Source organism: Tamandua tetradactyla, chromosome 1 (assembly GCF_023851605.1).
Source record: "Tamandua tetradactyla isolate mTamTet1 chromosome 1, mTamTet1.pri, whole genome shotgun sequence".
Taxonomy (NCBI): domain Eukaryota; kingdom Metazoa; phylum Chordata; class Mammalia; order Pilosa; family Myrmecophagidae; genus Tamandua; species Tamandua tetradactyla.
Genome location: NC_135327.1, coordinates 228,211,618 through 228,234,428, shown reverse-complemented (window position 1 = coordinate 228,234,428; position 22,811 = coordinate 228,211,618). Strand labels below are relative to the sequence as shown.

The 22,811-nt window shown below is 46.3% G+C and overlaps 1 protein-coding gene across 3 annotated transcripts in view; it reads left to right on the top strand.

Moving 5' to 3' along the window:
* SPAG6 (sperm associated antigen 6) overlaps positions 1–3,733 on the top strand; it is an 85,413-nt gene extending 81,680 nt beyond the window's left edge. For all 3 annotated transcript variants that reach the window (XM_077154112.1, XM_077154118.1, XM_077154127.1), the window contains one exon: positions 2,940–3,733. In XM_077154112.1, coding sequence (XP_077010227.1) covers positions 2,940–3,009 — 70 coding nt within the window. In that variant the 3' untranslated portion in view covers positions 3,010–3,733. The remainder of the gene's footprint in view (positions 1–2,939) is intronic.
* The last annotated feature ends 19,078 nt before the right edge of the window (positions 3,734–22,811 follow it).

The window sequence follows — 22,811 nt, the reverse complement described above, 5'->3', positions numbered from 1 at the left end:
ATGTAAATTTCAATTTTTAAACTTGTGTGCTATAGCATTTTATATCCATTTGTTCTTATTTAAGATCAGTGGTTTTTACTACATTGTAATGTTGATTTCGAAAGCACAATAATAGTCTTCCTTGAAATGAAAACCTGTTTTTTATTCATATATATTCAGTCTGTCATTATTTCCTGAGGTGAAAGTTCTTATACTTTTGGGAGGTTTATGAGAACTCATTGACCAAAGGGCTTCAATAAGAAGTTAGCTTTGAAAATACTAATATACAAATCAAAGGAGTAGGTGTGTTATAACCTGTATATGTTATACCATATACATATTATATAAACATTATATTCAAATATGATAATATACCAAAGAAGTTGGTATAATATATATTAAGTATGTGTAAAACCATTAAATGAAGTATGAAAATCTTTTATCAAGAAATAAGGTTAATTTTTGAACATGGAATATATGTCCCTATAGGGGACATATTTAATTTAAAATAACTTTCAATGGAATTTTCTAACATAAGCAAAATTGTAGAAAACTGATAAAAAGCCAGAAAGCAAGGGGCCCCAAAATGCAGTGACCATTTAGAAACAACCACCATAGGCATGTTCTTTTACTCCTTTCTAGGAGTATTATAAGTGAGCACCAGGGAAAATAAAAATTCTATCCCGTTAGAATTTGACCAGCACAGAGGAAGAATTTGGTCAAGTGAGTATCTGTCATTGTCCCGGTGGGTGCTGTTCTCTTCTCTTTTCTATTGAGATTAAATAACACCTCGAGGAGGACGAAGTTACAGGGCATGAAAATCCCAGTGAAACGACATCGTGGTGCTTGGCCACTTACTGATTTTCACCCACTTGTTTTTGATGATAATGTACATCAAGCAATTATGGTTTCGCTTTTGTAAATATAACTAATGTAAGTAAAGTGTGTTCTGGCTGAATTTAAGTTGCCCTGAGTTGCCAGTGTAGGGTTCAGCCTCTCTCCTGTGAGAAGCTCCTTTGAGTTCCTTAGCTCCAGGCAGACTCTAGTCGGAAGGGGCTTTCTGAGAGTTCACGGACCAGGTGGGGTGGGTTTGTGGGTATGCACCCCGAGCCGCACCGCGACCTGGGCGCGTGTCGGGAGGTTGGCAGCGTGAGGAGCACACCTGTCTCCCTGCAGGACCCTGGCATGGGGTGGCCTCGGGAGTCACTCGGTCACCGAGCTGACCAATCGAGGACCTTTATTTTAAAGCAGCACTGTCCAGTAGAAATAGGGTAGGATTCACACGTATAAGTTAAACCTTTCTAGTAGCCACATTTTAAAAAGGTGAAATAAATTGTAATAGTATACTTTCTTTAAACCAGCATAGCCAAAATATAATTTCAATGTATAAATGATATAAAAATTACTAATGAGTTCTTTTACAGTTTTTGATGCTATGATTTTGAAATCTGGCATATACTTTGTTACTTCCAGCACAGCTCAATTCAGATGCTAAATTTCATTCAGAAATACTTGATCTGTGTTTAGAGAGTTTTACAAGTTGTTCCAAACGTATCTAAAAGTTTTCCAATAGCTGAATTAGTATCAGTTTTTAAATTTAAATTTAAAACAAAATAAAATTAAAAATTGGGTTCCCTTAGTCTCAGTAGCTGTATTTCTACTGCTTCCTTGCCCCATGTGGCTAGCAGCTCTGATGTTAAAGCTTCACGGTTGTTCAAGTTTTTCTTTTAGTCTTGGTCTTGGCATTTCCATGAAAAATACCTGCCTGTGCCCACCACACACATATGCAAAGCCCAGGAAGGCAAGGCTTGCCTTAAAACCTGCGACCCATGACCCACTCAGACTGAGAGAAGTGGGTCAGTTCCTCCAGGCGAGGGGCCCCAGGGAGGCCCTTGTGGAGTGGGGTGTTTCCCAGGGCTGGGGGCCTGCAGGGGAGGCTGGCGCTCCGGGACCAGCATGCCCTTAGTGTGTCTGAGCCTCCTGGCCAGCGTGGGAAAAAAGAGGATGCAACACAGACATGGTGAAGGGCTGGCAGCAGGCAGCACAGAGCCCGCACCTTAGGTTTCATCTGGAGAAATTGCCTTTGGGAGGCTTCCTTAAGCTTGAGTGTTTTGGGAAATTTTAAAGGATTTTCCTTAGATTTTTTTTGTCCATTTATTATACTCTAGAATGTCTGCCAAATTTTATTTGACATACTTTTCTTTTCTTTAATGTAGTTTTATTGAGGTATAGTCACACACCAGGCAAACCATTTGGAGTATCCAGTCAGTGGCCGACATACTCTCATATGCATGTAACTTATTTATGGCATACCAAGCACACTGCAGAACATTAATAAATATATTTAATCTTTTATAAAATGTCCAATTTATAAAAACATTTATAGTACTGTGTGTTCCCCTTCATAATCATTAATGAAAATGATTAATTTCCTAGGTTTTTATGATGGGAAATTTGTAAGCCATTTATTAAATAATCTTTCAATGCAAATTTTATTCCCAGAAATTTTTGGGTTTTGGGTGACTAGATCTGATTAAAAACACACACCCGGAACAATCTCTAAGGCAATCAAAAAGCAGAAGTTACTTAGTGCTGACTTAGAGAAAGAAACCATTCACGGAGACAATTGAAGCAGAAGCCACTTGGTATAATAAAAATAAAGGCTGTGTCGTTAGGTATTGTCACTGCGTTGCTGTAGCTTGCTGTAGTGCTGAGTGTCTCCTCTCTGCCCTTATGTTTACCTTCCTTCCATGTTTTGACGCTTACATAAGACGTCTCTGGAGATAGTATTCTCTCCCCCTACCCGCCTCACATGTGCACCGAGCACTCCTGGGTCCCATGACCCTGGAGATGGAGGTTTGACATATAGAATTATCCAGATAAATGCCTTTGGTGGGATCTTGTGTGTCCGCCATGTGGAGTGTTTTCACGAGTGACTAATATAAAGTTTTCTTTTCCAGGTACTATTCTCCCGGGTACTCAGACACCCTCCTGCAGAGAGTGGACAGCTACCAGCCACTCACCCAGTGAAGCAAAGTCCTGTGTTTATCCCTAAAGCCACAGCAAAGGATTTATGAATAACAGCTGTTAAATTTCTTTCTAAATATTTGAACTAAATGCATTCTAGATTTATGCAGTGCAAAACACATTTTTAAAATTTATGTAATACTTAAAAATTAATAGCTTGGTTATACGAGGAACTATTTGTGGTCATTTTCATGCATAGGATTTGCTCCAAAGGTAGATTTAAAAATAGACATTTTGAGGCCCTTGTTACTGTTCTGTTAAAAACTGCACACCCTCTTGACCAGATGTAGTTGACAGGACCACTGGTCCGGGAAGTGGATCGTGCCCCTGCCCCATGTCTGCTGTGGCCTGAGCACAGAGCCTAGGCCCCTCGGGCTCCCCGCAGTCTCCTGGTGGCCCCGGGCTGGCCACGCTCTCCTCTCACTCTACTCAGCTGCTCCTCCTCTTCATGAGGCTGCTTCAGATGGGCCCGGCCTGCACAGAAAGCTCTCGGGCTGGCCTCACGGTGAACCAACCAGGAAGGAGGCCTGTGAGATGTTGTCTTCAGTAGCCCTGTCATCCCAGCTTCACTTTCCCACTTTCCCAAGTCACACTGTTGGAGATTTAAGGAGTAATTTGGTAAGAATGCCGTTAGGCTTAGACTTTAGGTGCATTTCACTTAGGAAGCTAGATGGCGGTAAGGGAGAATTTCAATAAAATTTTAAATAAAAACAGCATTATAAATTTCCTTTTCACTCTTCCTGTCTCCTTGGGCACTTTATGATGGACTTATGAGTCCTGTTTAGATGGTGGGGTGTCCTTGATCTAAAGGGACATTTCCTTCCAGCCATCCCCACCCGCCCCAGGCCTGAGGGGCAGGTGGATCCATGCAGACAGGAGTTTCCATGCTGGCCCTGTTTCATCCAAACGAAGGAACCTACCCAGCTTGTCTTGGTATTTTCTAGATTCATCTCTGTCATCATTATTTGTCACATCTTTTTAAACCTCATCATGCCCAAGATTGTACTATTTCTTTTTGCCTGAAATGAATCAGAATTACTTCATCAAATTGTGATTTGATGTTTTATTACTTCCTTGGGCCTATTTTGTTTCCTTGGAGTAATTTCTTTGACTCATTGCATAGGAAAATACAATATTCACTCTCAATTTTGTAGCATTCCTCCTTCCAGATCTCCTTGCTGCCTGCCCAGCTTGTCTTATGAATCTTTTAACAATCAGAGAAAATGGAGAAGTTTTCATCTTTCTTCACTAAGACCATTTTCCTTGGATGCCTGTGTGGGAACGCCTGATGATCGGGTGAAAACTGCAGTGATGGGAGCGGTGGGTTTCCTTTCCCGTCTTCCTTGCTTTTGTGCTTGAAGTTTCTCACTTCATCCACTGTTTCATGCTTAACAAATGGTCAGCTTGAGAAAGTAATCAACTATTTAATAGTGTTAGGATGGCGTTATAATCTAATCATACGCAATGTGGAAGATTTATGAGATGAACCACTTCGTGACAGAACACTTAGAGCAAAATGAGGCTTTTTTACCTTTTGAAAAATCTGAGAATTTAAAAACAAAATCCAAATCTTTTATTTCAATTCTCTGTACAGAACGTGTGAATTGGTTCACCTGTTGTGGGACACTGTGAACCCAGTGGTGCTGGCAAAGAGATGCTGAGCACTGGCTTCTCATCACGCTTCTGCCGATGAGAGGAGGCTGCCACGCACTCAGCCCTCCCAGCGCGTCGGGGGGCTGCCTGGCCTCGCACGTGGCCACCTGTGAACCCCGAGTGGCCTGGGAGATGCTCACGGGCAGTCTTGAGTCCTCCAGGCAGTTGCAGCCAAGGACAGATGACCTCTCCACCAGCGGTGGTTTAGAGCCCCTCAGACCCAGTCCCCTACTCGTAGACAAGTAGAGTTTAAGCTAGATAATTTATGATGAAAAAGAGCTGCATTTCCTGCCCTCATGGAGCCTTCTATAGGAACATCTATGCCCAGATGCGGGCAGGCTGGGGTAGGGGGTAGGCAGAAGCCATGAGCATGAAGCAGGCATATTTAATTTACATGTAACAACAAAGGACAGCCTCGCACTTACATGGGGACCTGCTTTCCTGACCCTTTCCTCAACCTTCCCTCTTAAAGGATTATAGGTTTGCTGGGTTCTCAATCTGGTTTGAGGTCCTACTTCACATAAACACTGACCTTAAATTCCTGGATGCAGCCATCTCCGATCCAAGACGTCCAGGCTAGCACCTAACCTTGAAAGAATGAAGAATTTTTCAGCTGTGTTTTTCAAGTCAACCCTTTGAGGTAGGTTCCAGCAAACATCTAGGCCTAATAAATTGTGGCTTATTTTGTCACAAAGGTTATTGTTGAGAAAATAGTGACTTGTAGCTATTCTGCTTGTTTCAGAAAAGGATTAAATGACAGTCTTAATTATTGCACTTAACCAGTTGGTTAAGGGACTTTGGACTATAAAAATTAGATTTATCCATACAATTGTGGTTCTAGTAATATCACTACTGATGTCATTTGGTTTTTAAGAAGTCTTGGTAGACCATAAAATTAGACATATATTTGGTGGTGCTCTTTAAAGAATGGAGGTTTTCTATGCTCAATGATAATTGCTTTAAAGAATGGTGGTTTTACTGTTTTTATAAATATCAACAGGTAATCCTTTAATAACTTGGACAATATATAAAAGATAAAGAAGAAATAAAAGCATCACTCCAAATCTCACAAACCAGAAACCATCTGTCATTAAACAACTAACATATTCCAAATGCCTCCGTAAACATTTGTATGGATAAAATATTTTGGAAAAGTGTGTTCATGTGCTATTTTTAAATTTTAAAAAGTTATAACTGTTTATTTCATGGTAGAGAGAGTTTTTACTTTTTCTTGTTTCAGTAGGTTTAAGGAAAAGTATATAAAGGTCTCCTTGGTGATAATTTAGGAATCAATATAAAATATTTAGAAACAGGCCTTTTTTTTTAGCAGTGGTTGATGTAATAGTGTTTGCCCTATTGGATTTTAAATTGAGTGTTATTTGTGGCTTGTCAAACATTATTTAATGAAGTCTAATTTTTACCATTATATAGATTTGGTCATTATACCCTCTTGCTAAAATTTCATATGCATTATTGATGGCAAATGTTTATTCAAAGTATTTTTGGATCTAAGGAAGCCCAACATTTTGAGAACAGTTGTGACCTATTTTGAATCTCTGTAGCACCTAATCGTGCAAATTTAAAGCTCCACAAAGAATGTTGTGATTTTCCATTTGCATGTCAGCGATTTGAGCGTGACCTGTTTCTCAGCTGGTGCCATGCGCTCAGCTCCAGGTCTGGGTGCGCGGTCTCTGCGGCAGGCTGTGCAGGTGGGCCAGGCACCTGGTTCCAGGGTGGCTTAGGCTGGGTCTGTCTGAGCCCCGAGGCCATAGTTTCCTGACCTCCCAGCACCGTGCCAAGGCTCTGGGCTTACAGAAACCAACCTTAGGACCCACCAACCACCTTGGCCAAGTTACATGATTTCTCTGAGATTTATTTAAACTGTAAAAAACTGTAAAGACATGCAGAAAACCCAAAAGCCCTCCTTTTCCGACTGTTAACAAATCCATGATACCAGCATCCGCTCGGTAGGACTCTAGGCTGGACAAGTAAGGGAGCTGAGGGCCTGTGCGACCGGCACCCCGGGCGCCCTGTCACCTTTCTGTGAACAGAAAGGGCCCCCAGGCTTCAAGAAACTTTACTTTCAACTGGCGGAAGGTGTTGCAATATTCTGATTTTGTTAGAGCAAGACACTTTACTGCCATCTGCTGGAAAATTCTTAGTAAATGTGCAAACCCACGGCATCCGGCACGGTGTGGACAGGGCCACCCTGATGTGGCAGTGCCTTATGTGGTAGACAACCTGCACAACCGTTCATGTAATGCCCCTAAACCATACAGCCACTTCTCTTATCGTCACTTGAAAATGGGGTTTGGAAGGGAGCCCTGTCAGAGGTGCAGGTGCAGTTCACTTTGGCACACAGGAGGGGAGAAGCTCCGGCTCACTTTCACGCCTCGCAACACAGTCATGGAGCAGACTGTGCACAGTTGGAGCAGGAAGAGGTCACTGATGACGGACTCTCCCGGGACACAGGACTGACCAGCGTGCAAGGACCATGTCTCTTGGAGCCCACCCTGCATAAGGAGGCAATGCCGCAACCTGGAGGCAGCTGGGAGAAGCAATGCTGGGCCCAGGGAAGGGGGTGCGCAGGGAGCACTCACCAGGCAAGAGTGGATCCCCAGTAACTGCCTTCTGAGGGGCGCCCTTTCCAAGGAATAAGTCGATCCTTGCAGGAGGACAGAGCTCCTGACGCCTCAGCAGGTGTACTCAGCAGGTATGCTCAGCAGCCGTGATCCTGGCATCTGTTCCAGGCCCACCAGGGTCCTGGTGTCCAGCCACATGTCTGTGTGGACCCTGCAGCGTCACGGGCATCTGGGGGGAAGGGAGCTGAGCACAGTGGCTGGTGAACCCAAAAGAGAATCACAACCTGGATCCAGGATCCTGGGGCAAGGCTGTGCCGCCTGCAGCTGTGCCTCCCGTGGGAGGCTTGGTCTTCAGACTGTTCCTTGGGTTCCATGAGATACTGGGGCATCCTTCTAGTAAATTCAACCTGTGGTCCTTTCACTGCAATTGGTTCTGTTCTTTGCAAACAGAAGAAAGGCGTTTCAGCAGAAAGTGGACTCTCTAGGTTGGGGACTGGACCAAAGGAGGAGAGCTGGTGGAGGATTGGGATGGGGGCTCTAAAAACCTTTCCACCTAGAGGTACCCATGGAGGATGGCTGCCTGGAAGGCGGCTGCCAGGAAGCAGAGAGGAGGGCTCCCACTCATTGCTAAAGCAACCGAATGCTCTCTTTTCCCTCTTCTCTGCTAATAGGCTCCCTCTGACCACCTGAACCCTTTGCTTGGAGTCTCCCTCCCGGAGCTTCTTTACCTTCCAAGGTGCCAGTCGGTGGCCAACAGAAGGGCCGTGGGTCTTTCCTTTCACCCAGGACACTTCTGTGCCCTGCCACCCTTTTCACTGAGCCCAGGGATGGAATGCAAATGGCGACTTGTTCCTTGCCCTTGCCTCCATCTTCTCAAGTATCCCATTGTGAAAATTTTCTTCCTGCCATCTATTTAGACGACTTTACTGGATGCCACTGGGAAGAAAAAGCTAAATTAGGAAGGGGAAGCAACTTGCGAATTTAAGAAAAACATTACCACATCCCCTTGGGAGGCGGGAGGGAAAGGAGGAGGAATTTGGACCAGTTATTTGTGGCATGTCTCACTGACAGTTAAATACAGTGGTTTGTTCTGTTCTCTGCCACTCAAGGGTTACTTAATTAAATCCACGGCCGAGGATGCCAACCAGTCCCGCATCTACAGTAATTGTTTCTCTGTTGGGGAGATGGGAAGCCGGGATTGCCCTTCTCCCGGCCGACAGCTCTGCTCTCTGAGTCAGGAATGTCATTGCGCTCCGGTCGCCCCTGTATTTAGCGGTACATTTTGCTCAACAGATGTCTGCATAATTAAAATCCCACATGGCACACCAGCCAGCGTTTAGCAGGAGGCCTAGAAACTTTTCACCCTGCCTCTGCCACCAACCCGGGTCGGATATCGCTGGCTTTAAAGGTTTTCCGGCACTCACAGAGCCTTGCTTCTCGTTTTCTGACTGCATTTTCCCCACAGAGCCCTGATCTCTTTCTCCTTCATCTTACCTGGATTTTCTGTACACTTTCTCACCAGCCTTCCCATTCGCACTGGATGAATCATCTTATGTTTCTTCCTCCCAGCACTGGCAAAAAAAGAATCAGAACAACGTTGTTCTAACCATGAATTAAAAGTACCTTTTATTTTTTTCCCTGAGGCATAGCCAAATATTTTAGTCTGAACAATCCCCCTTTATTTATTTTTTAACTATTTGAGATCAAATATTGGAAACCTGTTTGGTTGCTACCAGGCACCAAAGGATTTTGATGACAAAGAATTATAACAGAAAAGAAGGCATGTTTGCAGCAGCAAAGGGATGTTAGGAGGGCTTATTGCATGGAATTTGTTCACTTTTGAGAGAGGCTTTAGAAGGAAACTTGATTATGAAAATGTGTATACTCAGAGATGATGGTCTTAAAATAAATCTTATGACACGGATATAACATTGCATAGAACTTGAAGCTAATGCTGCAATTTACAGCAGGTAAAAAGAATTTCCCTTGCAGTTGGTGATGTATATCCATTTTAAATTCCAAAGAACTAAACATTTTGAAATGAGAATAGCATCTGTTCAGATACCTATCAGTTCAGCCTTGAAAAAACATCAGATAAGTGCCTGGGCGATAGTCATATAGCAAAAGGATTCATTATTTTCCCTCTTTTAGATAGATGGAGTTCTAGTGCATTTAACATGAATCATTTTTTAAAAGTTGGACTCAGAACATGCCTGTTTTCTAATGGAGTTCCATTGCATTCACAATATCGTGGAATAAAAATGAAGCAATCAAAAAGCAAGCAACAAATTCCAAAGTTAACTGATGTTGGTTTAGTTCCAAATTAGCAAAATCTAAAAATATTTGTATGAACTTCATTACCATGATTGTGTTTTAAACTAAGTGGAAATCTCTTCATGCAGTGGAAGTGTCACGCTGGTGGCAAAGCCGCAACTTCTAGCCTCATCAACTAAAACAACGGAGGCCCTGGAAATAGACAGAGACATAAATTAACCACAGAAGTCTCAGAAAGGGGTGACCTGGAAGAGGATCTAGAGTTTCAGGAAGGTGATGAATTCCGCAGCATGGAGAGCTGCAGCAGTGCCCACCTGGGGTCCTGCCCCTTCTGGAGCTTGCTGGCTAAGCCTGGGGCGGGGCGTCCCCCAGCTCCCTCCCCCTGCACGTGGCTTGTGTCTCAGCTACCGAGGACTTAAGGCACTTCTCTGTCTCCGAGCCAAGCCTTTCAGGCTTGTTACCCTCCAGTCTTTCCTTATCAAACATAAAAAGATAATTCTTCCAGGACCTGGTCTCTGGCTCCCCACAGCTTCAGCGTGAAGTGCCAAGACTCCCTGAGCTCTTCACTAGGCATCGGTGCCCGTGGGGAAGCGTGCAGCTCCCCCACTCCCCCCTCCCCCCCGCCCCCCGTGTGCTCTGCAGGCCGGCCACTTAGCTTTTCTGCGCTGAAGTTTCCTAATCTGGAAAGTGGGGTTGTTGGGTGACAGCGGCAGGAGACAATTCGTGTAGGATAGGAGGAGGGAGGTGCCTGCTCAGGGCAGTTCAGGGCGAGTAGAAGGACAGACGGCAGGCCTGGCACCCAGCCCACTGTAGCCTCTGCAGCCCTTCCCCCTGGGGCCTGCGCAGGACTCTCGGGGCCTGGCTTCCCCTTGGGGACCCACTACAAGTGGCCGTGCACGTTGATTTCCTATGGGCTGCCCACGAGAGAATATATCCTTCCTAAAATGGAGAAATGGGTAATCCCAGGATGCCGGCCTTCCCTCCTGAGACCTCGTCATGTTCCAGGAAATGGAGATAAAAGCACTGTTCGGTCAAGGGTTACCCCGAATCCATGAAATGAGCTGCAAACAAACACAACAAACCATACAGCCAGGCAGCAAAATCCTGGCACGCTAGAGATGGCATAAGTGTTGTCTGCAAATCAGCTCTCTTCTTCAAAGTCGCTCCCTGCGAGCGTACACCCCCAAATACGATGGTGCCGCTGGGGCCCCAAAAGTTTTGATTTTTTTTTTTCTTTTAAAAGTATTTTGCAAAACCCAGGTGCAAATATAGACTCTGCCATTTCAACATATCCGCGACAAGTATCTTTCTTCTTTGCAGCTTATTACGTAACATTGTTTATAATGTTTTTACATACAGATGTTCTAAATGATTATGCAGACAACTCTCTGCAGTTTATTCATTATTATAGATTTGTTCCTTTCCCATCCAAAAAACAGTTTAAAAATTCACTTATATTTCCTTTTAGTTCTTTTAGAGTTCCATGTTCACATTTGCCTCTTTAATCCATCTGGGATTTATTTCAACATGTCCTATCAAGTGAGCATCTAATGTGATTTTTTTTCCCACCCAGTTATTAAATAATCCATGTCCTCTCCATTAGTGATGCTTCATTTTTCAGTGTATTGAATTTTCTTTCAGGGATATCTGTCCTAAAATGTTAATCTATTTGTCAATCTTTTCTCAGCGGTTCAAAGTCATTGTAATAATTTTGGCGTTAGCATGTGTAGTAACATCTGGTAGAGTGAAACTCCTATTATTACTCTTCCTTTTCACAAGTATTCTGGCTACACTCTCCTGTTTTTTCTTCCAGATGGAAATTTATATTTTTCAAAAAAAAAAAAATCCTTGGAATTTTTGTTAAAGTTACAACTCAATAGTCACCTTTATCTAGGAGCATTGTATTTCTCAGTCTTTTCAAATCTCCTTGCTTTATTTATTCGTTTTTAATAGATCCCTTCCAGTTCTTGCCAAGATTATTTATATGTTGAATGCGATCTTTTAAAAATTTACACTTTCCAATAATTTATCCCTGGATCACTGCAAGAATTTTTTATTTTTACTCATTATTTTATAACAACTTTCAACCAGGGCTCTTGAGTTTTCTATACAAAAGTATCATCTGCAAATAAAGGCAGATTTTCTTCTGTTTTCCAATATTTTACCTATTATTTATGTTTCTTGTCTTGTTACAGAATTATTTCAGCAACTTAGTACCTGATTTTAATGAGAATGCCTCTACCACCATACCATTAAGTATGGAAAATTTTAAATATACATAAAAGTCAATGTAATAGTGAAATGAACTCCAAGTACCTGTGACCTCGCTTCAACAATTACTTACACATCTGCATTCACTTTTAGTGGGATTATAAATTAATCCAGCCTTTAGGCTGCTAATCTGGAAGTATCCATCCAGGCACTGATCTCCAATTCCAGACTTTTATCCTATACCAGCACCAGCAGGTGACGCTATCCACAAATGTTCCCTGTAACTTTGTGTGCAATTGCAGAAAACTGGAAGATGGTCCCCAATGGGTTTGTAACTAATTAAAATATGGTTCATTCATATGATAATACTCAGCTGCTTGAAAAATTTGGGTAGATCTCTTTGTGCTGATGGGGAGATTTCCAAGGAGCTTTATGGAATGAAGAAAGCAAGCGCAGGATAGTATGTGTAGGGTATGACTCCCTCTGTGTTTTTTCAAAGGGGATATGCGTATGCTTTTGTGTGCATTGAAAATTTCTGGAAGGATTTATAAAAAAAAATGTTGAGAGTTTCCCTCTGGGCAGGCAGAATGAGGCATGGCAATGGGAGGTTGTGGAATTAATTTTCCACTTTCTCCACTCCTTTAGAGTCTAATTAGGAGATATGTTGGCTATTGGTTTAATATTTACTAAGGGGCTTTTAAATTTAGTTGTTTTAATAGGGGAAGAAGTTAGTTTTTTTCATCATATATTGAGATGGTGGGGGTTTTCTTTATATGATTTATTACATCAACTATTTTCCTAATAATAAATGTCCTAATAACATTAAATTTAGGCTTTCTAGGATTAAATATGCTTGATTATGATTAAAAAAACTTATTTTGTTGAATTTAATTTTGCGGGCATTTTGGGAAGATTCTGGCATTGAATTCCTTGTGTGTGGTTATATTTTTTAAGGGTTTTTTTTGCACCCTTTTCCTAGGTTTTGTAAAAAAATTGTTTGCTTCATAAAAATAAATTTAGTAAATTTTAGTCTTATTAGGCATTTATGCCCTTCAAACTTTGCAAGAATTTGCCTGTAATATCTCTAGGCTTCTGGCCTCTTAAATTTCTTCCCTGGTTTTGATCCAGTTAATTTTTCTGCTTCTTGATTCAATTTAAGTGATTTATGATTTCCCAGAAAAAATGTCTTTGCACATAGCTAATTATACTTAGTAATCTAAAGATTAAATCTGTTCTCAATGGAGGGATATTTGCTATCACTGATGATGCTTTTGAAAAGAATGTGACCCAGACCTTTGAGGCAAACTTCTGAAGAAGAATCCTAAAAATGTTTGAGTAGGGGGAATACAATTGCAGGAAGCTTATGCCCCACTCTGAAGGGGCCAACACTTATTTATATAAATAAGGTTTGCACAGTTGCTGGAACATTTAGAGCAGCATTCACATTTGCTAAATGGGAAGTCCTCTGACATTGCACGTCTTTTACCGAAGGTATCTTTTTCTCTTTGTGAAATGAGTTTAAGCACACTACATACACAGCTTGGCCTCATTCTTGCTTGCTGTGGAATTAATCCCAGATGAAATATTTTTCCAATGCAAAGAATTAAAATCCGTTCATGTGATAGGTGATTAAAGTTTTCCCCGCACAATTTATCATGAGATGCGTTAAGGTGGAACATGTTTTTAAAATAAATTGTAATGCTCTGAGAGGCCAGATGTATAAGCAAGAAAAGTAAGTCTCTAATGAAAAACACTGTGCCATTAGAACAGAAGTTTGGCAGGCATGACCTTTGCCAAGGTGTACGGCAGAGAGGAGCCCAGCTCCGTGCTCTATAGATTGTGTAAACGTTTCTACGTGGCAGGAAAGGAAGGATTCTGCGGTCAGAAGAGTGGAAATGTCCTATTAACTTATAACCCTGAACAGTCCCATCTCAGGTTACTGTTGATGGAGCTACAGGTCCTGGCAGCCGGGCGGGAGGCAGGCCGAAGGCTGGCCTGGAGGACCGGCAGGCAGCAGCCGCCCAGCGCACTGGCTGCGGTCACTAAAAACACAGGCTGGCCAAGCTTTCGATATTCAAAATAATGCACAGACACCTTGTTTCACAATGCATCCTGGACCCAAAGATGTTTCTCAGAAAGCCCTTGACATGTTCCCCACTGAGAATAAGATTTTAGGAAAAATGGAACATGGTTTTGGGAATGAACCATATATATATATAATTAAATCCGAGAGAAAAACAGCTTCTTTTTTTTTTTAAATCATGATTGAGAAGCATCTTCTTTGTTTTGCACTTGTGTATTTCAAGTTTGTCCAACTTCCTGACGTCTAGAGCACACAAGGGCCTGTGCTCCGGGGGTTTTCTCTTGAGGAAAGCGCTGCTAGGAACCACGCACTGGAAGGCCACACTTTCATGGCTACCAGCTTCGAGTCTCTGTGCAGGAATAGAAACGTGGGATCAGCATCCGCCTCAACTGGCTGCTCAGAGCCCCTGCACGGGGCAAATGGAAGAGTCAGCCAGAGCCAGAGCAGAGAAAGAAGACTCCTCATTTCCTCTGACCCCGAGGCTGTGACGGGGCCTGGAGGGCAGTAGGAGGGCGGCTCAGGCTTTCTCTAGGAGGTGTTCTCCAGGGCAGCTGGGCAGGGCCACGTGCAAGGTGGGGTTCTACCCTGGCCACCCCTTTCCCAGTCCAGCGGCCAGTCCTGGCTGGGGACGAGCTGTGATTGGGGGGAAAGGGGGACAGTTTGCTGCTGGTTCCTGCTTGCTTTCTGCCCCTCCCGCTCTTCTGGCTGCGGAAAGCATCCGGACACCCCACAGGGATGCCAGAGCCCACGGAACCCCTTGGGAAGGGGCCGCCCTTACCTCGGAGGAGGTGTGGATGGGGCCCAGCCGCCGGGAGAAGTGGGCCTGGCCTCATGCAGCCTCCCTGGAGCTGGTCGGCCTGCAGGTGCCCCCAGCTCCCAACGCGCAGCTCCGATTCTCCAGCCGTAATTCCCACCAAGCCGCCCTCTTTCCTCAATACCCTAGCCATGAAAAAGCAGTGTTTCTCTCAACTTTTTTTGAGGTATAATCTGAATGTAGTAACATTCACTAATTGGGCAGAGCTTCCCCAGAGCTCTCTCTTGCTCCTTAAGAACAGCCCCTCCCCCAGCTGCTGCTGTCCCTCAGGGCAGTTCTGTAAATGGATTCATACAGACTGTGGGTTTTTGTTCTTTTTTAATGTTTCTTCTTTTTTTATTGTGAACTATATATGCAGAACAGTGATAAATTTCAAAGTACAGTTTAACAAGTAGTTACGGAGCAAGCTTCAAAGCCTCCAATAGGTTACAGCCCCAGTTGCAGGTTTTTCCCTCCAGCTGCTCCAAGGCACGAGAATCTCGGGGGGAAATATCCCTACACCGAGTCAGCAGCACTCCTCCTTCCTGGGATCCTGTCTTCCCCGGCACACCTCCTCCGTCTCCTCTGACCCTTCTCCCAGGCCTCAGGGACAGCGGGGCTATGACCCTTCTCCCTTCTCCAGGACGGATGGGCAAGGGCAGGCTGCAGCTCCTGCCTTGGGCTTGGTGCACAGAGAGAGGGTTTTGAGCCTCGGGCACCCTGCCATGCTGCACCATTTCCCCGCGGGCTCCGTGCGGCCACCTGGACTGCGACACCTGTCTCTGAGTCCCCACAACGGTCCCCTTTGCAGGCAGGGCTCCTGCCAGGTGCCGAGTGTTTGCAGCTGGGCGGGCGGGGGGAGAAGCCTGGGCCAGGCTGCAGGGGCGCGGGCGGCAGGGCCGGCGGGGACTGCTGACACAGCGCCCTGTGGGCCCGGGGCCTGGGGCTGTGGCTGGTCACTCCCGCACCCACGCGGGTCTGAGGCGGCCTCCAGCAGGCCGCTGGCCACTGTGTCCACACAAGGAGGAGCCTGCATTTCTGTCCCTACTGATCTGGGTTCCCGCGTCTGCAGGGATGGAGCACTGCCGTCAGCGCGGCTCGCACACTCCTGCCGTCTTGTCCCTTCGGTTTGTGGTATCTCACACTACTCTGAAATTTTAGGTGCAATCAAGTTCTCTTGGGGGCCCGACATCACCATCTCTTCTTTGCCCTTCTCTCGGGAATGACTGTGATTACATTAGGAGACGGGAGAGCTGCCAACGGCACAACAAATGATGGTGGATTTTGGGGGCCACCTGGCCCGGCGCCCAGGCCAAAGGCAATTTGTAACTTCTAGGATGCTTTCCACTTCACCTAGGGACCGCTGCTCCAAAGGGAGCCCACGGGAGCCCACGAGGAAAACGGAGGCCCCTCCTATCTGCTCCCCTGGGCATCAGATCCCTGCTCACCTCCACTCTCCGGGAGTCTGGGTTGGCGGGTCCAGGGGGCAAGGCTGGAACCACGGGACATTCCTGTGCCACCAACTGTCCCCCGTGCCAGACCCCTGTGCTATGCATAGCGTGAGGGACGCACCGGGAAGCGGCTGGCACGGTGAGCTCCCCCCCGCCCCTGCCAGCTGCACGCCCAGGACGCTGAGCCCTAAGCAGTGAGTTAGCTTCCAGGGAAGTGAGAGGCAGTGCTGCCTTTTCTGGGGCATGAAGAGGAACAGAAGACTAGCCAGCAACTCTGAGGAATTACTCTTTCAATCTCTGTTCCTTTGGAAGTTTTGGTTTAAAAAGGACCTTGGCTGGAAGAAGTTTGTAACACCTACCACAGTACAGTTGGGAAACTCTTCAGGAAAAATGGGTTACGATCTCCGTCCTCACTGTACCAGGCATCCGGCAGTCCCAGTGTCCTGGTATGCGAGCATGAGGCAGCCTGGGAGGTCGTTCCTTCATCCAGCAGAAGCCCATTTTATTGAGCATCTACTATGTATCAGGAATCGTCATAGGAGGGGCTGACAGAGCAGATACCAAACAGACAAAAATCCCTCCCTGTATTAGCTGGGGTTCTCTAGAGAAACAGAATCAGCAGGAGATACCCATAAATATAAAATTTATAAAAACATCTCACATAACCATGGAAGTGTAAGGGTCCAAGGTCTATAGGGCAGGCCACAAGCTGGCAACTCTGATGAAGGTCCTCAATGAACTCTCAGGAGAGGCTGGAAGGACAACCGTGGGGATGGAAGGGTCCAAAATCTGTAGGACAGGCTGTGAAGCTGGCAGCTCTGACAAAGGGTCTGGACGAACTCCACAGGAAAGGCTCACTGGCTGAAGCAGGAAGAGCACCTGTCTCTTTTGAATCCTCCTCAAAAGCCTCCCAGTGATTAGATTAAGCATCACTCATTGCAGAAGACATGCCCCTTAGCTGATTACAAATGGAATCAGCTGTGGATGCAGCTGATGTGATCATGATTTAAGTCCACGAAATGTCCTCATCACAACAGACAGGCCAGTGCTTGCCCAAACAGAAAAACGGGCATCACCACCTGGCCAAGTTGACACACGAACCTGACCATTGACAGACCCCTTTTTACAGTGTTTCACTTCCAGTCCCCTTTCATCTATCTCTTTCTTTCTACCTTTCATTGCCACCTCCTTCTTTGCTATTTGGTTCCCTTCTTGTTCATCACTTGTTTTCCAAAACCTGATTCCATATTCTGCCCCACCCATCCTCCAAAATGTGAAAAAATCAAATAAAAAGCATAAAATTCTGAAATAAATTTAAAATATCAGATCCTATGTAAAAAAAAAAAAAAGAACATCTGACTTTTCCACCTAAAAAAAAATCCATTTCTCAAGTTTTCTTTTCTTTTTGCATGGGTAGGCTCCAAGAATCGAACCCGGGTCTCCAGCGTGGCAGGTGAGAATTCTGCCACGGAGCCACCATTGCACCATCTTATGGCTATAGTTTTTTTAAACTTTAAAAACTATCTTCCTAATTTCCTTCAATTGGCTATGGTGTGTATGTGCAAAGGTAACTATTATCTGTCCAGCAAAAGGCTGAAAAAGCAGAGGTCTCCCCTTCTAGGATTTTATTTTTTAAGGAGAAAAGTGAGTGTTGGTTTAGAGGCTCAGAAGATGAACAGCAGGCAGAGTCCCAGAACGCAGCACAGGCTCTGAAGGAATTTTCAAGCCTAATTTATCCTAGTTGTGTTAATTGCGATTCTCACTGGTTTTCTCTAAGTTTTCTTCCTTCCAGTGGGCCCCAAGTGCCCATTGCCTGAAACGTCCCATCGGGGTTTATGAGTAAGTTCAATACCCCCAGGCCTGCCACGTCTCCTTTAGATGTCTCCCCACCGTTCGGCTCAGCGGAACGTTCTCTTCAGCCTGAACCGAGGGGCCGCCCGCCCTCTCTGCTGCCCCCTGCTCCCCACCGCTCATGCCTGAGGAGCTGGTTCCCCATGCCTGTGGTCCCCAAGGCTGCCTGCCACGTTAGAGTCGCTTGGGCGCTTCTAAAGAGCCACCCGGGACAAATTAAAGTAGAATCCAAGGTGTAGGAGTCCCAGCCCTGCAGCTTTTATAAATCTCCCCAGAAGATTCCAGAGAGTGGCCACATTGAGAAATGGTGCAGTGATGTCTGAGGCCATGGTTCCCAAACTTGGCTCTTTCAGAATTGCCCAAAAGGCTTGTTTTTTGTGAAAACACAGCCTGCTGCACCCACCCCTGGCTGTCCGATCGGGCGATCTGGGTGGGATCTGAGAACTGGCATTTTCAGCAAGTTCCTGGCTACAGTCACTGCCAGCTCAGGGCTCACACTTTGGGAACCACTATCTACGCCGCCAGCCAAAACTCGGGCACCAAGAAAAAAATGAGAGAAAAAAAATCGGAAAGATTTGCTTGACATTTTTCAAACAAAGCTTCGAAGAAACTATCATGGGACAAATCAGAAACTGGTTGGGTTTCTTAACTTCTATCATTTAGTATGATTCTTGGTTTAGGATTATGTTAGGGAAGGGGTCGGGACTGCCGTAGTTTCTTTGAGCGTGCAGGTGGTTTCTAACAGTCTTAATTAAGCCCCAGGGCCCTGCCCCCATAAGCCAACGCACCTCTTCATGCAAACTTCAGCTTTCACCTGCCTAGGAGAATGTTCCCATCACCCAGACTTTGCCTGAATATATCCAGCCTTAAAATAGAACACGAAAACACAATGTGGAGAATAACAGAATCAAACAAATCACACACACACACACACACGCACACACACGCACACACACACAGCTGCCTCTCTTACTTCTCCCAACAAAGCCCATGAGGCAAAAACGGTGTTTATTTTGTCTTCCAGGGGAGAGGCAGGTGTTTCTGGCCTGTTCAATCTGATGACAGATTATTAGGCATACAGAGAGCATGCAAATACATTCCAGAAGGCCCGTCAGGGCTCTGGAAATGGAAAGCACTTCTGCACTCGAACACCAAGCCATCTGGTTTTGCAGTTGTCCTTGCCTTCCACCAGCCCAGGAGACGCCGAGGAACTCTGGTTTCCCTGCCCAGAATCACACAGCTTGTTCAGTGCGGAACGAGAACTCCTGGTTCCCAAACTCCGCCTTCTTCTCTCTGAACCTCCTGTCATTCCAGCACCAGGACTCTGGATGGGAAGGGAAGAGGGCAGGGGGTAGAGATTTGTCAGCCCCACAGAAGTGAAGTCTGCGAAAAACACTCTTCCATTTCCAAACCCGTGCTCCAAGTAATGCATAGTTCTAGTTCAGATGCGACCTAAGAAAGGGAAGGGCAATATGGAAGAGAGTAAGGAGAAGTAGGAGAGATTTAAGATAAAAATCTTTTCAGAACTCTTGGGCTTTAAAACAGGGCACCCCAAAAGTGAGTGGCTTAAACAGAGCCTGTTTTATTTGCTCACAATGCCTTGGGGTGGGAATCCCGGCAGGGCTCAGCAGGGATGGCTCTTCTGTGCAGATGGGGTCTGGCTGTGGTGGCTCGAGCGAGGCTGGAGTATCCAAGGTGAGCCCATTCCAGGGTCTGAGCCCCCCTGCTAGCATCCAGTGGGGTCCCTAGTTCTCTGCCCCACATCCTCCTCTCTCCCTCCCAAAGGGATAAGGCTACAATGAGCAAGAGGAGGCAGACACAAGAGAGAACCTTCTGTATGAGTCCATTTATGTGAAGTTCTAGAAAAGGCAGAGCAATCTGCAGTGGAGGGGAAGCAGACTGTGGACGCTGGGGCGGGGGGAACGGACAGTGAGGGCACAAGGGGGTGCTCTGGGGTAAAGAGGGGCATGCATGTCTGTACAGGGGCCCACGTGTGTCCAAACTCGCGGACGTGACAATGTATGCATGTTCTCGCACTCACTAGGTAAATCACACCTGAAAAAGCAAAAGGGCACCGAAGCGTGAGGGCTTGTCTTCACAAATGCACACGCTTAGATCTGCAGGCCCCTTAGAAGGCCATCTGGTGCGAAGTCCTCATTTTACAGATGAGAAAAGAGAGGCCCAGAGAGCACAGCCTGCCGCCTGACACTGCAAGTTGGGGGCCAAGGCAGGCCTGGGGCTGGAGCTCCCTGCAGCGCCCCTCCGGGTCCCCCATCAGGTTGGGAGGAAGTCCCAGGGCGCATCTGCCTGGGGCTCACTCGGATGTGGGCCTGGGGGACCAGCGGGCTGGGCCTGGGGCCCTGGAAGTTTCCAGGGGTTTCCCACAGGTCCTGGCTCAGAGCGGCTGGAGGCGGGTCCCTCTGCGCCACGAGGCGGCGTCTGCAGCGGGGACGATGGGGTGCCGGCCTTGGGGGGCTCCGAACCCACTTTCTGAAAATCTCAGAAGCTGAGCCTGGCCTGAGAGACAGGGTCGGGTTCCCTTGAGGGGGTTAGTGGGAAAGGAGGAGGGGGCAGTGGAGCTGCCAAAACCTCCTCTTTACTAGTTTTACTGGATGATTAAAGCCACCACCTTTCTGGCTCTGAAGGTGATTACTACTTGCCCTCACTAAGGCTCCGTAGAGTAAGATGTCATTGAAACACTACCACAGCCTTGCAAATCAGGGTGACGGGCAGGTACTGGAGTGTCCTGGGGGAGTGTGAGGAATGGAGCGCCATCCTTTCCCCATCTTGAGTATACTTTACTTAGGGGGAAGAAATGACTTTGAACCTTGTCCAAATTGTCTCAGACATTTATCAGATGTGCCCAACTCCTTCGGATGCCCAGGAGCCTTTTTCAAAGTATCTGTGCAAGATGCAGACACTACGGGTTGACATGACTCTGCTGCTGGCACGTCAGAGAGCCACAGCCCGCCTTGGGCAGTCACGCGGAGCAGGGGTCCCCTCCCGTGGGTGGGAGCTGAGCTTTTTGCAAACACAAAATCACCTCTACAAATAGTTACTGTGTTAGCCAGGGTTCTCCAGAGAAGCAGAACCAACAGGAGAGATCTGTAAATATGAGATTTATGAAAGTGTCTCATGTAACGGTGGGAATGCAAGAGTCCAAAATCCGCAGGGCAGGCTGTGAAGCTGGCAGCTCCGAGGAAGGGTCTGGATGAATCCATAGGAGAGGCCTGCAGTGAAAGTCTGTCTTCTTCCTTAAAAGCCTTCAACTGATTGGATTATCTCATGGGTGGGTGGGGGGGACATACCTTAGTTGATCACAGAGGTAACCAGGCACAGCTACAATCAACTGACTGATGACTTAATACACCAGCCTTCCGGTTTATCAACCGGCCATGAAATATCCTTACAGACTTGACCACTGGGCATTATCATTTGGCCAAGTTGACCCCTGAACCGAACCATCACAGGTACCAAAACACCCAATGTGGATGATGAAGGCGGCTTGTTCAAAGATGGCAAAAAAAGTTAAGGATTACTAAAATGGACATATTTACATTGTACTTCATGTTTTCATCTTCCCTTCAGCAAGGGGGCGCTTTAAAAGAGGACATCCCTTCAATAGGCTCCTGAAGCTTGGGTTTTTCTTTGCTTTAGTTTTGGGTTGTTGCCATTTCCCCATTTTTCTAATATCAGCGTCTAACAAATGAGTATAGTGTCAGCATTTTACTAAACAAAGGGATGCCAATTTGCATCTTGGGAGTTGTGCTTTCCACCTCTGATGCTTTCCCAAATGTGAAATGCAGTTGCAGAATAGCCTTGCTGGTGGAGCTAATGCCAGGGCAGAAGTGGTACATTTATGGAAATAACTCAAGCCAAAGAAATCTGCTCCAGCTCAGATGCCCGCAGCTGGCCGGCGTGTGCTCATGAAGGAGTCTGTCCCTTGCTTTAAGTGGGGAAAGAAGACAAAAAATATGGGATGGAAGGGAATTGGCCGAGGGGTCTCTTGGAGTTTAGCTCAGCAGTTACGCTGGCGTCTTTCTCTAAGTCCTGGAATGACTGGATGCCCAGTGTGTCCCACTGCCCACTTTACGCAGGTGGACACATGTGCTGCATGGTTTTTTCTACAGCATTAGGAGCCCAGCATGGTGTGAGAGGGGTGAGGACAACCCTGCCTCCCCTGTCCTGCCATTGCCCCAGGACTGACGGCTGTCAGGGCGTTATTTCTAGACCACCATCTACACCACTCTCTCATAGCTGGGAGAGAAGAAAAGGGAGAGTGAGGCAAGGGTTACAGGCCAAACAGTGCTGGTTATTATTTTCAGGTAGACGCAAAGCACACGTTTACTGCATACCAGCATGTGACAGGCTCTGAACCAGGCATAAGGCCCTAAAGATGAATGGAAATTCGCCCCTCTGTTAAGGAATCCAAGGGATGTGATACTGAGGACATAAGCCGATGGCTACAGAGTGGAAGGTGCCGGAAGAAGATTTGGGTGTGAGCTGTGGGGGCACAGTGGTGGGAGAGGTTCATCCAGCCTCAAAGGGAAAACAGACAGTGATCCCCTAGGGCTTTGAAGGATGAGTAGGAGTTTGTCAGTTGGCAGTGAGGGTGAGATCAGAGGGGCCAGCACAACCAAAGGCAGAGATAGTTAGGGCAGGTTAAAAATGAATGATAAATAGACTAGGGTGGGTGGAGCTGGGGGGAGGATCACAGGGAGAGCCCCAACACTCACCCTGCCATCTTCCTGAAGGCTGCCCCTGGGTGCCCGTGCAGGTAGGGCTGATCGCCATCTGTGCAGAGGGTCCAGGCCACGTGAGGCTCGATGCTTCACATGCGTCTGCTGTGTCCCGTGTGGCTCTCGGCGCCCTCGCCCACTCCCCTGGCCAGGTCAGGGACTCTCTGC